Consider the following 16,905-nt stretch of genomic DNA (forward strand, 5'->3'; position numbering starts at 1 on the left):
GGGTTTAAAAAAGAAGGACCACCAATTTCTGGATTGTGCATTATTATTTCCCAGAGTAACTGAAACAAAAGCACACATTTTTACTGTGGGAAATAGTCCAAGTTTGAGAGCTACAAATTTCACACATCAGTGCCACATCATGGCTGCCCACCTTCTTCTATGTGGGCTGGGATGTGCCAGGAAAGAGAAGCATCTGTGCCCGCCCTCCCTCCCAAATTGTGCTTGCCTTGGCTGCTCCTATTGCCTCTGCCAGTTTCAACGTGGCTCAGAAAGCAGGCAAAGAGGAAGATTCCCGTAACCTGGGTCTGGTTAATCTACATCATGCCAGCACGGCCGCCCAGAAGACCCTGCTCTCTAAATTACCGTATCTCTAAATCGGGTTTTGGGAGTTTAGAATTCCTCTATCATAATACACTGCAACAGTTTTTATTTCCATTTTTGAGGTTTTAATGAATTTCTTCCACTTGTATCACACATTGTATCAGACAGGAGTTTTTGCAGCTTTATGATGCGCAACATAGAACATGCATTATGCCTAGGAGTGGAGTGGCTGAATCCAGCTCACTAACAGAGTGCACACCTTTCAAGACATTCGTCTATCGTTTGTTGATTTGTTTTCACTGCCTTGCTGAAGACTCCTCCTTGTACTTCTTCTCAGTTTTCCTGGTATATGTCACTGTCAGCACATGATATGCATTTGTTTTATTTGCCATCTGATGCCTGTACAATATTACTATCCTTGAGCCAGTCACTGCCACCTTTTTTGAAGACTCTGGAGGGTGATGCTAGGGTTTTTGTTTCCTTTGTATTCCTTTCCTGAAAGATTTTTTTTTAAAAAAGAACAAAACAGGGTGCACATCTGGACCTGGGCGTAATTCACTGCCCTTAAGATTGTGGCTCACAATCACATTAAAGAAATAAGGCACATTTCACAGTCCACCTACAGCAGCATTAGAGATCCCAGAGACTCCCCTTCTCTACCACCACCAAGTTTATCTGTCCTATTCACCAAGAAGAAGAAAAGCATATATTTCATTATGGGCAACTCAGGAGCCCAACAAAAAAAGCAGCACCTCATCCCCATCATCCTCCCTGCCTTTTTCCACTCCTCCAGCGGCTGAGACTTTGCAAAGTTGGTCTCCAACTCTGGAAACCAAGAAAATAAAAAAGACAAAAGTAACTACTTGAGAGAGGTTGCATTTCCCACTGATGAGATGACAGCAACTTCCAATAGCAGACTGGCAAGGGTCGTGACTAGCCTCAGGCATCCACCAGCGTCAGTCCATCGTGCAAGGCACGTTTCCACATGTAGTAAGTGGAACGTGCCGTCAAGGGGAAATGAGCTCTGAACTCTTTGTACGTTGGGAAGGTTTTTGACTCAAAGCGCTGCTGGAGAAACAGCTTGGCCTGGGCTTTGAACTGAGCCGTGGCAATCACATCCATCACAAACATGCTGTTGTTCTCTGCCATTTGGTAGCCTGGTATCACGGCACTGTAGGGCTTGGGAGGCTGCTTGTCTACAAATACCAGAGCACTCTCCTTTTGCTGCAGTGGGCGCAGTTCAAGTTCTGCCTTCCCACTAGTCTCAGCGGTTTTCTTTTCAAAGTTTTCGGAAAGCCCATTTAGGGTAAGGCTGCGCTTCTTGGTTGCTTGGCTGCCGCTTCTCCTCCAAAACCAATAGGCTGTGGAAGAAAGGCTTGGGTAGCGCAGGCGGAACTTGCAGAAGGGAATTTTCCACTGACAGACGCGTTTCTTGGCCAAGTGGCGAAGGTGCTTTTGCCAGATGTGTAGAGATGGGTTGATGCGCATGATAATACGGGACCCTGGATGGTGTCCATTCAGCATCTTCTCACTAGGGAGGCTCCCTGGCTTGAATGGCAGGAACGGCTTCTTGTTCATAAGGGGGTTCTGGTTGAGGGAAACAGGCTGAGAAGGCATGAAGCTGGGGTTCTCGTTGATGGCTTTTCTTCTCCAGTTGTAGTAGGTGGACCTGGAGATGCCAGGAAAGCAGCACTTGAAGCTCCTGTAGGGCAGAACAGTATTCATGGAAATGCACCTCTCCAGGTAAGACTTGGCTCCTTGCATGGAAGTCCCATTTTGGTTGGAATTCAAGAGCGGGCTTTGGGGCCCTAGGCCTCCTTCAGACTTTATTGCACCGTATTTGCCTGCAGGGAGATTCTCCAGTTTGTGCTCCTGAGGATCCTTTGGCAGCACAACTTCCGCAGGGGAAGAGGCCCTGCCATTTGTCGCGTTTTGCATCTCGTGCTTCCAGGCATAGTAAGTGGAGCGAGAGATTTCTGGGAACATTTGTCGGAAGTGCTGAAGAGGGACCACCTTGCCCTCTCGGAAGCAGGACTGCAGGAACTGTTTGGCCGCAAATCTGGCAGCCGCCTTCTTCCGATGCTCTTGAGACTGGCGCTTCCATCGATAGAAAGTACTTTTGGTGATGCACAGGTTTGATTGAGTCACCTGGGGATCCTTAGGCAGCAGCTCCAAGGTATTCACCGGTTGCACGGGAGGCTCTGGAGCTGGGATTGTGGCTTCCAGCTCCTCGAGGCCGACCACAGGCACAAAGTACTGAGCTCTGAACAGCTGGGACGAGAGCTGCTGCCCTGCCCACATGATATGCAGCGTGGAAACTTGCAAGCCGCACCCCCTGGGTCGGATCAGTCGGTTGAAGTACGGCCGGATCTTTAGGTTGCTCATTGGGTATATGGAATAGATGTTGCACTGCAGCACCGACGCCAGGGCATACATGTGCCACATGTTGGCAAAAGTGCCAGGGAAGCAGGTGGCTTTGATGTCCGCATCAAAAATGGCCTCTAGGATGGCCAAGGGCAAGTTAGTCATCTCAGGGGATTCCTCTGTGCAAAGGGAGTAGCGAGCTGCCTGCAACATCACTTTGGAATCAATCATGCCGTGCAGGTAATACTGCTTGTGCAGCAACATCTCCACCGCTGTGCGCACCTGCAGCTCCAGGCTTAGGCTGGTGTTCCCCCACAGCAGCACGCTGGCAGCCTCAAACAGGTGATTCCCTTCGCCTTTGCAAACCAAAGGCAGCATATTGCAGGGAGCATCTTCTGGGTAGAGGCTTTTGGCAACCCGGTCAACTTCCAGCTCTTCCTGGAACGGCCTCTCACGGTAGCCAGGTAAGGAGAACGAGGACAAAGTCCTCTCGGCTTCTAGGGTTGCGCTGGTGAGTCCCTCCAGCCCAAAGCATTCGGCCGCCTCTTGCAGTTCCTGAAGCACGGACTGCACCAGCTGGTGTCGCTGGATCATCCTGAAAACCACAGAAGAGTTCAGACAATGACGCTGCCACACATTCAGCATTTCCCCATGCACTTTCTTTGGCATTTGGCCTCAGTTACCAAGACTATTGTATTCTAGTTAAAAATAAATGGGTCAGTGAGCCTGGCTGTTAACCAGGAGGTTGGTGGTTCAAGCCCACCCAGGTATGGCTGTGGCAGGATTCCTGCATAGCAGGGGGTTGGACTAGATGACCCTCAAGGTCCCTTACAACTCCACAATTCTGTACTCTATGCTTCTATGAAATCAGGTTTTGCAGCAGCCCCAAAATCTGGCCCCCAGTGATCTAAAGCCAACGTTTCCCTGAGAGTCCCTCCTTCTAGTTTTGTTCCTGACCTTTAGATTTCCCTTACTGTCGGGCAATCAAGGGGAAACTTTTTAACTGGTCCAGGAATTATGGAAAGCAAATGATTTTTTTAAACTGCTTACTGGCTTGATTTTTCCTGCCTAGAAACCCTGAAAAGGCCTCTTGCTAAGCTGCACACACTGGGAAAATCAGAAATTATGCCTGAGCCAGCCAGCCAGCTTATTGTAGTGTGCTCAGAAGTGTTTCTATTCCTCTAGGGCTGTTTTCATCCTTTATACAAATTTATTAAATAATCATCATCCTTTGCCACCAAGTACTCAATAAAAAGGTTGCTACCATGCTTGTGAGTATAATGAATGCTTTAAAAGAGTGAAGGGTAACTCATGGGATATTTTTTTCAGATCACTTTTAAGTTTTCTCTTTATTTCACCTGAACTGCATAATAAACACACTCTTAATTCATGCTGCAGGCAAACAAAAAAGGCCTGGCTGGGTAAAGAACACAACCGATACTGGAAAGCAGGGCAAAGTAAAATACAGTGGGTGGAGTCTATATGTAGCCCACAATTACCATATAGGCTGTTTTTTCAGTTTCACTTAAGTGATTATAGGGTGGCTGTGATCATGAAAAATCCACCCACAGGAAGGGGAAGTCTTTAGTTAGTAGGCTATTCAGGAGCCTTCATATGAAGTTTTTGTTGCGAACTCACCTGGCTTATTCCCTTATTTTTTCAGAGGGTCCTATTCTTTAATTGCTCCTGTGGTGGTGCATTGTGGTTACTAAGGCTTTCATCATGTGTCACGTCACAAATTAAAAACAAAATTTCCCAAAAACAGTTTTTTGGGGGGGCAGGGTGAACAGCTCTGGAGTCAGTGCACCCATTTGTTCCACCCTGCCTACAGGGCTGCCTTCAAATCTGAGTTTGTGTTTTAGTTACCGTATTTTTCGCTCTATAACACGCACCCGACCATAACACGCACGTAGTTTTTAGAGGAGGAAAATCCGTAGGCATGCCACCCGTAGGCATTCCCTCCATAACACGCACAGACATTTCCCCTTACTTTTTAGGAGGAAAAAAGTGAGTGTTATGGTGCAAAAAATACGGTTACTTAATTACTCACTGCACCTTTTAATTGCTAATCTGTTTAGAACAGCAAGCCTTCTTTCAAGAGACAACCTCAGACTGTACTACTATATTCCTGACTTTTTTCAAGCTACAGAAGCCTATTTTCAGATGGTGCTATATTTCACACTCCCAGTCTCCTCCGTCTCAGATATTCTTAGGCCCTAGCACCCAGCATAGAAGATCAAAATATTTGCATAGCAGATCCTATTTCCTTCTGCTGAAAATAATGAAGAGAAACAGGACCTAGTGCTAGGCAGTAGCAACCTTTATTTATATTTACCAGAAGAAGCACTAAAATCTGCATTCAGACAGCAACAGAATAGGGTCTCAAAGGTGTCCTGGAAAATATATATTCACAGAGGCTGGTTTGGGGACAAAAGTCTTGTCACATGCAACATACAGCAAGCTTCTAGGACAGTAATGGGGAACCTGTAGCCCCCCAGATGTTCTCAGACAGTATGGCCAATGTTAAGGAACAGCAACCTCCGGAGGGCGACAGGTTCATCATCATAGCTCCAGGACAAAGGGCACAGGGAATCCTAGAACAGGGGTCAGCAAACTTTTTCAGCAGGGGGCCAGTCCACTGTCCCTCAGACATTGTGGGGGGCCGGACTATATTGCGAGGGGGGGATGAACAAATTCCTATGCCCCACAAATAACCCAGAGATGCATTTTAAATAAAAGCACACATTCTACTCATGTAAAAACACGCTGATTCCCAGACCGTCCGTGGGCCGGATTTAGAAGGCAATTGGGTCGGATCTGGCCCCTGGGCCTTAGTTTGCCTTAGAACCTACTTACAGCTTCATGTTACAATACTGCCATGGTTTTTAGGGTCACATCAATTCAAACTCATAGTTGTCAGCATTGCTTCCCATATTATCCAAAATAATCCTGGATACCCGTAAATTTTATCCAGTTCTTCCCAGTACAGTGGTGCCTCGCAAGACGAAATTAATTCGTTCCGCAAGTCTCTTCGTCTTGCGGTTTTTTCGTCTTGCGATGCACGGTTTCCCATAGGAATGCATTGAAAATCAATTAATGCGTTCCTAGGGAAACCGCCTTCAGACCAGGTCCGGGGACAGTCTGTCCCCGGACCTCTTCTGAAGGCTGGGGGGGGGGGGGGACAAGGGCTTTTCTTCCCACCCCCAGCATTTTAAAAAACCCTGGGACAGCGGAGGACTTCTCCGCTGTCCGGGGCGATCTTAAAATGCTGGCAGGCGGCATTTTAAAATCGCCCCGGACAGCGGAGGACTTCTCCGCTGTCCGGGGCGATTTAAAAGCCCCTGGGAAGGCAGGCAGGGGGGACAAAGACTTTCGCCCCCTGCCCGCCTTCAGCAGGTGTTCCCGCCCCCCGCCCCACTTCGGAACAGCTTTCCGAAGTGGGGCGGCTGGGGCAGGTGTCCCCACCCCCCCGCCCCACTTCGGAACAGCTTTCCGAAGTGGGGCGGCTGGGGCAGGTGTCCCCGCCCCCCCGCCCCACTTCGGAACAGCTTTCCGAAGTGGGGCGGCTGGGGCAGGTGTCCCCGCCCCCCCGCCCCACTTCGGAACAGCTTTCCGAAGTGGGGCGGCTGGGGCAGGTGTCCCCGCCCCCCCTCCCCACTTCGGAACAGCTTTCCGAAGTGGGGCGGCTGGGGCAGGTGTCCCCGCCCCCCCCGCCCCACTTCGGAACAGCTTTCCGAAGTGGGGCGGCTGGGGCAGGTGTCCCCGCCCCCCCTCCCCACTTCGGAACAGCTTTCCGAAGTGGGGCGGCTGGGGCAGGTGTCCCCGCCCCCCCTCCCCACTTCGGAACAGCTTTCCGAAGTGGGGGGCTGGGGCAGGTGTCCCCGCCCCCCCTCCCCACTTCGGAACAGCTTTCCGAAGTGGGGCAGCTGGGGCAGGTGTCCCCGCCCCCCCGCCCCACTTCGGAACAGCTTTCCGAAGTGGGGCGGCTGGGGCAGGTGTCCCCGCCCCCCCTCCCCACTTCGGAACAGCTTTCCGAAGTGGGGCGGCTGGGGCAGGTGTCCCCGCCCCCCCTTCGGAACAGCGTTTTAAAATGCTGGGGGTCGGGAGCGAAGCGCTGCCGACCCCCAGCATTTTAAAACCTTCCCGGGACAGGGAGAGATTTTAAAATGCTGGGGGTCGGCAGCTAACGCTTCGCTCCCGACCCCCAGCATTTTAAAATCTCCCCGGGACAGAGACTTCTCTGCTGTCCCTTGGAGATTTTAAAATGCTGGGGGTCGGCAGCGAACGCTTCGCTCCCGCCCGCCAGCATTTTAAGATCGCCCGGGGCAGGCGGGGGGGGGGAAGGCAGGTGGGGGGGAGCAAAGACTTTTGCCCCCCGCCGGCCTTCAGAAGAGGTCCTCTTCTGAAGGCCGGCTGTGGGCGAAAGTCTTTGCTCCCGACCGCCAGCATTTCCCTATGGGCTTTCGTCTTGTGATGCAAGCCCATAGGGAAATTCGTCTTGCGAAGCGCCTCCAAAACAGAAAACCCTTTCGTCTTGCGGGTTTTCCGTCTTGCGAGGCATTCGTCTTGCGGGGTACCACTGTACAGAGGGACATTATTCTGTTTCCACGCAGGCCCACTTTGGGCCTAATTTAAAGCTTCTCTATTCTTCCTCAATCTCTTGGGGGCATTAATTAAAGAAGGCTTCCTCCACCTCAGCCCTCCAGATGTTTTTGGCCTACAACTCCCATGATCCCTAGCTAGCAGGACCAGTGGTCAGGGATGATGGGAATTGTAGTCTCAAAACATCTGGAGGGCCGAGGTGGATGAAGCCTGAATTGAAGCATAGCCACAGAAGGCTATACAAATCCTAAGGTTCTTTTAAAAGTTCATTATTACATTAGCTTGGTAAGAGTGGTGAATGCAGCAGCCCGAGAAGCAAGATGCAACAATGCTCGATTCCCCTGTCAAGTGTGTAATATACAATCGACCCTTCAGACATTAAGCAGCAAGCACGACTGGCAGCACAAGGCACACACACTACTATAGGGAGCTGATCACACTGCAACATCCAATTCTGTTTGTGGTGGATGTCTTATTCATTTATCAGGCCCCCCTCCTCCCTAAAAGGCATTTCAAGTGTCAATAGCAGTGAATCAAACATCTCTCTCTCTTAGGAAAAGATGGCACTCAAATATATTGCAATGTTTTAACCCCAGGGATCCAACCAGGGGTGCCATTTAGGATGGCTGTATATCCTTCTCTACCCTTTTGTATTTCCAACTACCCTTCATTATTTCTCAAAAGCATGCCTATATCAAGTCAGCTGACTAGTTATTTTATGCATGGAACAATCTAACCATTTATAACAGCCTCTGCAGTAGGTATATGTGCTAAAAGTATAAATCCCTTTGCCTAAAAAACACCCCACATTACCATTTCACCCATGCTGATAATATTGCTGTAGTTGTCATGAGGTAGGGCTGGCCTGCCAATCAGACTGGTCAAATATTATCAGCTGAACATCATTATTTGACTGCAGCTCATGATGCCTGGAGGATTGGTCTGCAGCCTACTTTGCAAAAATGCCTTTTAAAAAAACATTTGGTTTTGAATAGTGGCCACTAGCTGGCCTTTAAAAAATAGTTTTGTAATTGAAGGCAGACACTGATGTTCTAGGATAAAAGTGAAAGAGAAGAGCTGCTTTGTCAATCATCCCACATGTATAAACACCTCACCTAACATTAAGGTTTTATTTATTTAAATAACTACTTAACAGCAGTTTTCATGCTACTTGACCAGTGAGCTAACCAAATATTTTACTTTGTTGTCAGATACTCAACACTTTCTTAGATATAGAAGATATATAAAACACAATGAATACACTTAGTGCTTTTTTTTGTTTAATGTTGAACATATCCAAGAATGAAACCTGAAACTATAGTATTAGTCTCAATTTCACTTTCTTTCCTTCCTCCCTTCTATGGAAATGGTACCATTTCCAGCTACTACAGGTGAACACCTTCCTACTTTTAGTCTATATTTCAGGCCTTTAAAATAATTTCCATTGTCTGGGCGTTTTAGTTTTTTAATGTATATTTTTTATTTTATTTTTTGGAGAGGAGATATCACAATTTTGAGATTTTTAGTTTCACCTTTATGCTTTATCCTGTGTTCACTTTATTTTTTACTTTTTTATTGTCAGCTGCCAAGAAAACTTCATGTTATGGGGTAGCATCCAAAGCTAAAAATAAGTACATTTCGGAATACTTGAGCACTATTGCTGACATTACTTTTTGACCTGGTCATAGTATTGTAGAATAGCCATGCTAAATCTTTCACAGCAAAAAGGCAATGCCTGCAGCATCTTCGAGGACTATGTTTTATTCATTAGAAGTGTGAACTGAGAAAGTTGATTTAGTTTACCCCTTACTTTTCTTCAACCCACCAGTTTATATAACTCACTTTTGCTAACTCACATAAACGACAAAACTGTGCCAATGGAACCTATGCCACAACAACCCCTTTATATTTTCCCAAAATTACTTTATCCCACACAGCCACATCAGGATGTGCTTCTTCAGGAGTCCCATCCAATTCTGTGGGACTAAGCAATCCTAACCCCATTTACCTGGGAGTAAGGCCTACTTAAGTTAATAAGACTAAGTTTTCAGTAGACATGGTTAAACTTGCAGCATTAAAAAAATGGGGGGGTTATGGCAGCTCATCTGCTGCAGATTTGGCATGAGAGGTGGAGAGCCAGTACAAAATAGTATAATGAATTAAATTAAATTAAATGAGAGCGAGAGAACATTTCGAGCCCCAACGTTTCTCTGAGCGCACGCAAGCATTCTAAATTGGAACCCAAGAAAGTATAGCGCAGGTGTTAAGAGTTATTCTTGCTGGATTCCGCCAGATCTTCATCAGCAGCACAGAAGTCAGATCGCAGCCAGCCACGGCCTTGGAAAACTCCATGTTTCCTTCCAGTCCAAGGACAATCTTAAATGAGGTCATGAGTGAAGCCCAGCCAAAGAACTAAACCCTGTGCCCCCTCTGCCGGCCAGTCTCGCTCGTCCTAAAGTACCGCGGAGAAGCCATCTTTCCAAAGATGGTGGACGCACAGGAATAAACTTGGGAATGAGCTTGATGAGCGGTTGTTACCCAGTTCAAGATACATAAGGGCACCAATAAAAAGGGGGTGGGGGAAGGGAAGGAAAAACATGATCCTTCAAACAAGAACAGGGTTTTCTAAAAAAACAAAAACCTAAAGGAAATTGCCCAGGGGTTAGCCCCAAGACGGATTCCCTGTTCTGCTGAAGAGATAATGGGAGGTTTGTGGGGCGGGACCTAGCAGAGGACAGCCAAAAGTTGCCTCAGGAGATCCTCTGTTAACAAAAGACTATCCTTGGAGAGAGAAGTTGAAAGAGGGAGTGCGCGGGGTGGGGGGAAGAGATATTTGGATCAGCAAACGTGGAGCAAATGGAGGCGACTCCGAATTAAGCAGCTGCATATAGAAAGGGGAGGTAATAACGCGCAGCGCAACTCTGTGCATGTTTACTCAGCCTTGCCGAGTTAATGGGACCTGCTTCCTAAGGTTGCAGGATATTTCCCTAGGTTTGCAGCCCTCATTATATAACCAGGCTGGTGCTCAAGCCTTCCTTGGGTTTGAGTTTGCACTGGCCTACTTTACTGGAATTCAGCGGAGTCTTTTGGAGGGGTTTAGCGTTCTCTCCAGAAACCGGTTTGCAGACTTCGGAAGTTCCCTCCAACTCACCTTTGCTTGTTGGGCAAAGCCCTGGTGTTGACCCCAACCCGTCCTAAGCAGCTCCTGCTCCTTCCTCCTCTCTCTGCAAAGCTGTTTCCTGGACATTTAAATCCTGGAGCAGGAAGCGTAGCGAGCTCCCCTTTCTCAGCTGTGAGCCTGTGTCCCACATTCAGACTAGAACTGGTTTCAAATCTGGAGTGAACCAATTGGAGTGATTGACTTGTGTGAAAGGATCTCGGCTCCACCCCTCCCCCTCCCCACCAGGAAATAGTCCATCCCCAAGTGTTCTTGTCTATAAGATGAAAGGAGTGCAGATGCAAGGGGTCACTTCCAAAGTTAAAGTGATCCTTGCGATTATCGAAGACACTTAAAGAGACCAGCACTTCCACTGTTAAAATATCACAATTGTTTTCAGAACCTGAGCAAAAAAAAAAAAAAAAGAAGTGGTGGCGGGGAGGGAAGCCAAAATGCAAAGGCAGAAAAGGGAGAAATTATGCTCATAGGTAGAAACAATGTACAGGGAAATTGGTTGGACACAATATTGGTACTTGCTCATACTGTATTGTTTCTGCAAATATGTAGGAAAGGGAGAAGCAAAGAATCATAACTTTATTGTGTACCTGACTCAAAACACACATGCACAGGATAACAAAACTGATTGCATTCTGGTTGAAGAAGTGAGAACAAATTGGCAACAGCCTTGCATTTCCAGGAAAGGCATAAGGAGTCCACCTAAATTGTATTTTTGCTCTGATTCATCATATTACTTTATAAAATGCAAACCTGGAATCATTTCAAAATAGCTGGAGTTGTTCTAGCTTCAATTAAAGTGGTAATTCAGCAGTACAACCGAACCAATATAGCCAGTGTCTATTCTAACCCTAACACTGGGTTTTTCTTTTTGCAAGGTCTGTTTTGAAAAGGTCTGACCCAGTTTAAGACTTCCCTGCACCATCCTATCAATAGCTTAAGTCCATCAGAGTTTTCACAGCTATGGAGGGATTTTGAAGTTAGGCCTTTCTGGTTCTAGTTATGAAAATAATAATATGCACTCTTACTGGACTCCTGGCCCTGAAACCTTATGCTGCAGCTAGTTCCTTAACTTTTCTTGTGAATAACTAGAGATTTGGTTGCTGAGACATAAGAATCTGCCTGTCACAGAGCTGCCCGTAAGCATTTTGAGGCACAGAACAAATGCTAAAATTGGATTGCTTGGGGGGGGGGTGTCATTTCAATCATAGCATATAGTCATTATTCTGAAAATGTTATTGGTATGGAAAGGCTTAAGAGTGCTGGAAGAAATTTGTGAGGAAGAACATCACTTGGTTATCACATAACAGATTGGATGATGAGGGTCTTACCTAAATTATTACTGAGATCCCATGTAGTATAGAAAACAAAATATAGTATTGGCTTGTGTTCAGATCCTTGCACAGACTTGGTCTTACACGGTCACTTTGAACAAATCTGTATAAGATCTAGGAATGTAAAATATTAATGCCCAACTCTGCTGTGCAGGTGGACAAAATAAGGATTGTAAAACACTTTGAAATGGAAAATAAAGCAAATCCATTTGAAATCATAAGTACAGTGCTGTAAAATCAGTAGAGACAGAACCTTGTAGGATTTGAACAGTTTGGTCAGTGAAACATTACTGATAGAGTTACAGATAGGTAGCCGTGTTGGTCTGCCATAGTCAAAATAAAAAAATTCCTTCCAGTAGCACCTTAAAGACCAACTAAGTTAGTTCTTGGTATGAGCTTTCGTGTGCATGCACACTTCTGTTTCTGTTTCTGTTTCAGTGTATCTGAAGAAGTGTGCATGCACACGAAAGCTCATACCAAGAACTAACTTAGTTGGTCTTTAAGGTGCTACTGGAAGGATTTTTTTTATTATTACTGATATAGAGAACACTTTTCATTAAGATAATTATTAATAATAAAAATGTTTATTGCAGCAGTGCCTACACAAGAACTCAGTGTGCTATGCAGTTCACACAGAGAGATTACTAAGTGTTCAGAGGCAAGGATAGCGCTGAGTCAGCTAGGTTGGTAATTAACATAGGTGCTGGAAAAGACACAAAAGAGACTCTCTGAGTCATTCTGTTATGCGGATTGCTAGATACATGAGGAACTCAATGAATAAACAAGTAGCATTTTTTGTCACTGGTCTTTCATTCATTAGATTTGAGATAAGCATATTCTGTCTCTTGATTTTGAGGTTTGGGGGTTGCATGGTGACACAACATAGTCTGCTTATCAACCAACTTGATGTTTTGTATGCATTTGTGGTACAGTATGTTTTTCTTGAGAAAGCACATCGCTCTTCAACAAATTTTGGTGCACAATCCCCCAGCTTGACTTGATTTCCTGTTCTGGATCTAGCTCAGACCTTCTCTGAAGAACAGAATATTGCTTTCTACAACATAAACACATACTTACCAATTCCTTACATGTCACGAACACATACTAAACATACTACAAGATATGTAGTTACACATATTGACTAATTTGTTCTGCTTTGGTAGTAGCAAGGATCCGTAGCAGGGCACTGGAGCCTCAACCCTCTATACAGTGGTACCTCAGGCTAAGTACTTAATTCGTTCCAGAAGTCCATACTTAGCCTGAAACTGTTCTTAACCTGAAGCACCACTTTAGCTAATGGGGCCTCCTGCTGCTGCTGCCCCGCCGCCAGAGCACAGTTTCTGTTCTCATCCTGAGGCAAAGTTCTTAACCTGAAGCACTATTTCTGGGTTAGCGGAGTCTGTAACCTGAAGCGTATGTAACCTGAAGCATATGTAACCTGAGGTACCACTGTATAAACAATTATATAAATATATAGCTAAGTATTTGCCAGCAGCAACCTGGAGAAAAATTGCAAGAGTCATAGAACAGAGCAGGCTTCTTCAACCTTGGCCCTCCAGATGTTTTTGGCCTACAACTCCCTAGCTAGCAGGACCAGTGGTCAGGGATGATGGGAATTGTAGTCTCAAAATATCTGGAGGGCCAAGGCTGAGGAAGCCTGGACTAGAGCATGCTCAATGTTGATGTCAGTCATTGCTCCTGGCTGTTTGTTTGACAGAATAGAATAAATATAATTAATCAGTCCTGATTTAAATCATTTTAAATTTGAACATGCTGAGGATAGTGCAGGAAATTTTGGGAAATAATTAAGGGAATCGGATGGCCAGAGAAATAAAATCTCCATTGCAAACGTTATATTACAAACAAATACTGCAGCAAGTTTGCAGCAAATCCATCAGTGGGACACGATATCTGAGGAGGTCAAATGGGACTTTTCCCCCCCAAAAAAAATTTTTTATTCATTTTATAACACAAATAAAAAACACAAAACAGTAAAGACAAACAATATGAAAAATTCTCGTCATATCCTTATTTTTCTAAACATTGTTAAGCGGGCTTCCCCAGGTCCCACCTATCTGATTTTCATTTTACTTCATCTTTAGCAGTTTACATATATCATAATTTCTAACCATCTTTTTTTTTAATCACACTTAAAATAACTTCACATTTTATCACTTATAAATAATACTATTTTAAAATACCCTGTCTTCTACTTCTAACCCTACTGCCTATAGCCACTTCCAAAGCTATTCTAAGGTTTAAGTATTAACATATTTATTCAAATATTCCTTACACTTCTTCCAGTCTTATTCCACCGTCTCTTCTCTCTGGTTTCGGAGTCTCCCGGTCAGTTCGGCAAGTTCCATATAGTCCATCATCTTCATCTGCCATTCTTCGATTGTTGGTAAATCTTGTTTCTTCCAATTCTTCGCTAACAATATTCTCACAGCTGTTGTGGCATGCAGAAAAAAAGTAACATCCTTTTTGGGGATTTCACCCCCACTATACCAAGTAAAAAGGCTTCTGGTTTTTTAATAAATGTGTTTTTCAACACTTTTTTCAATTCATTATAAATCCTTTCCCAGAAGTCTTTACCTTGGGGCACGTCCACCACATGTGGTAAAATGTTCCTTCTTTTTCTCTACATTTCCAGCATTTATTATCATGAGTATGATACATTTTTGCTAACTTCACTGGTGTTAAATACCATCTGTACATAATTTTCATCAAATTTTCTCTTAATACATTACAAGCTGTAAATTTGATTCCCTTTTTCCACAATTTCTCCCAATCCACCATCATGATATTGTGCCCCACATCCCTGGCCCATTCAATCATTACAGATTTCACTTGTTCGTCTTTCGTATGCCATTCCAGCAATAAATTATACATCTTAGATAGGTTTTGGTTTTTGTATCTGGTAATTCCGTTTCCAGTTTGGATTTCTCTGTTTGAAAACCGATTTTCTTATCCATTTTAAACACCTTGTTTATCTGGATGTACTGGAACCAATAATCTAATTTATCTTTCAACTGATCATAAGGTTTTAATCTAAATTGGTCCCCTACTTTCATCAAAATATCATTATACTTCAACCACGTATCTTTCATATTCAACCTTTTATAGGTCTTAGCTTCCAATGGTGATATCCACTTGGGTGTTTTCCTTTCTAACAAATCCCTGTATCTTATCCAAACATTGTACAAAGATTTTCTAATTATATGATTTTTAAATTGTTTGTGAGCTTTTATCTTGTCATAACATAAATATGCATGCCAATCAAATACATTATCAAACCCTTCAAAATCTAGAACATCTGTATCTTCCAATAAAAACCATTCTTTCAACCAGCAAAAGGCTGCAGCTTCAAAACAGATCCTTAAATCTGGCAGGGAGAAACCCCCTCTCTCTTTCACATCTGTTAATAATTTAAACTTAATTCTGGGTTTTTTCTCCTGCCAGATAAATGTAGATAATACCTTTTGCCATTCCTTAAAACAATTCAGCTTATCAATGATAGGAAGTACTTGGAACAAAAATAACAACTTAGGCAATACATTCATCTTTATCGCAGAAATTCGGCCCAACAAAGATAGTTTCAACCTTGTCCAGATAGCCAAATCTCTCTTGATATCTTTCCATAACTTTTCATAGTTACCTTTGTACAAATTCAAATTTTTGCAGTCATATTTACACCCAGATATTTCACCTTTTTCACAAACTTCAGCCCTGTGGTTTCCTCTAAATTAAGTTTTTCAGGTATCGTTAATTTTTTTCCTAAAACTTTGGTTTTATTCTTATTCAATTTGACACCTGCAACTTGTCCGAACTCTTGAATTATCTTCAGTGCTTTGATTGCACTGGTCTCAGGGTCCTGTAAAGTCAATACCAAATCATCAGCAAAGGCTTTTCACTTATATTGTTTAGTTCCAACTACTATGCCTTTAACTTCCTCCTCTTTCCTTATCATATTCAACAAATGGGACTTATTTGGTCCAGTGGGCGCGGGGACGCCAGGCAGGGTTGTTGTTTTTTATTATTATTTCCCAGAGTTTTTGGCGCTCTGCAGAAATACAGGAACCGTTAAAGGGCTGGGGCTCTGCCAAGCAGTCTAGGCGAGACGGGTACAGGAGCCTGAGAGAACAAAACGTTGGCAATGCAAGTAGAATGGAAGGGAGTCAGCCCATATTCAACTTCTGCATATCCAGTTGGCCCTGCCTGCCTACTGGGCTTTCTCCCTTCTTCTAACCACCTCCCACTAGTAACTGCCTTTTCCCCCCTCAGCCACCCTGTCCATTTGTGACATCACAGGAAGTTTGTAGCCAGTGGCAACTGCTGGGGACGCATCTGCACATCCTCCCATCCTGATGCTGGAAAGGGGAATGTCATGAACGTTACTTAGATGTATTTAGAAATACATTGATTTAGAAGTAGAAGATGGCTTGCTTAAGCTCTGCTGTCCCCTTCATTGCTGCTTTCGGGGAAAGCCTCATCGGCTTCTGACATCCATGAAAGGCAAACACAGATACGGTGAGGGGAATGGCCCTCATTCGACAGTATCATCCAGCCACCTCCACTGGCCAGCCTGCCAACCTCACTGGCTTCCACCCATGAATATCCAGTGGTTCATTCACCCAGAGCCTGGAGGGCAGCCTACACCGCTATCTGAACATGCAATTGCCAGTCATACCGTATCTGGTGGGTGACCTATGTCCACTCTCCATTCACACTTACCCCAGCATCAGTCCACAAATATCCACACAGCTTTTGTCAACAGCCTTTTGAAGGTGAATTTCAATCAGCTTACATACACAAACTTCAGCCTCCTTCAGCCCTGTGGCATCCCGGGCATCCACATGCTAATCACAGCTTCTGCCCACCAACACCTACCAGCTTCCGCCAGGTCCATCGCCAGCTTCCAACCATGGATATCTGCCGCTTTCAAGCCACGGTCCTGCTCAGATGGTACACTTGCCTTCTCGTTGCTCCACAGCATCTCATTAACGGATGATGGCCTCCTTCCATTTGCCACTTTGCCTCCATGTGGAAGGAGACCACCAAGTACTGAATAACACAGCTGTTGTCCACTGTGTCCTCTTCAAGCTTTTGCCT

At 44.9% G+C, this 16,905-nt stretch overlaps 1 protein-coding gene and 1 long non-coding RNA gene across 4 annotated transcripts in view; one reads left to right on the plus strand and one right to left on the minus strand.

The window, feature by feature from the left end:
• Window positions 1-358: 358 nt before the first annotated feature.
• VRTN (vertebrae development associated) lies at window positions 359-16,819 on the minus strand (the record flags this gene model as incomplete). 3 transcript variants are annotated; one of them, XM_081208426.1, is made up of 2 exons in its annotated part: window positions 359-3,280; window positions 10,439-10,624. In XM_081208426.1, one exon carries the CDS (start codon window positions 3,277-3,279, stop codon window positions 1,261-1,263), a length of 2,019 nt encoding a protein of 672 aa, XP_081064552.1. In that variant the 3' UTR covers window positions 359-1,260. The 3 variants fall into 3 exon arrangements, with proteins under 3 accessions (XP_081064552.1, XP_081064554.1, XP_081064553.1); XM_081208428.1 differs by lacking the exon at window positions 10,439-10,624 and adding an exon at window positions 16,684-16,819 and having other exon boundaries at window positions 441-3,280; XM_081208427.1 differs by lacking the exon at window positions 10,439-10,624 and adding an exon at window positions 14,087-14,184 and having other exon boundaries at window positions 441-3,280.
• The window catches only part of LOC308596228, a 51,876-nt gene continuing 39,695 nt past the window's right edge, over window positions 4,725-16,905 (plus strand). The window contains exons 1-2 of the long non-coding RNA XR_014012415.1: window positions 4,725-5,676; window positions 7,275-7,461. This is a non-coding gene — a long non-coding RNA (uncharacterized lncRNA). The remainder of the gene's footprint in view (window positions 5,677-7,274; window positions 7,462-16,905) is intronic.

The sequence above is a fragment of the Podarcis bocagei genome (assembly GCF_964188305.1).
Source record: "Podarcis bocagei genome assembly, chromosome: 1".
In the NCBI taxonomy this organism is placed as follows: domain Eukaryota; kingdom Metazoa; phylum Chordata; class Lepidosauria; order Squamata; family Lacertidae; genus Podarcis; species Podarcis bocagei.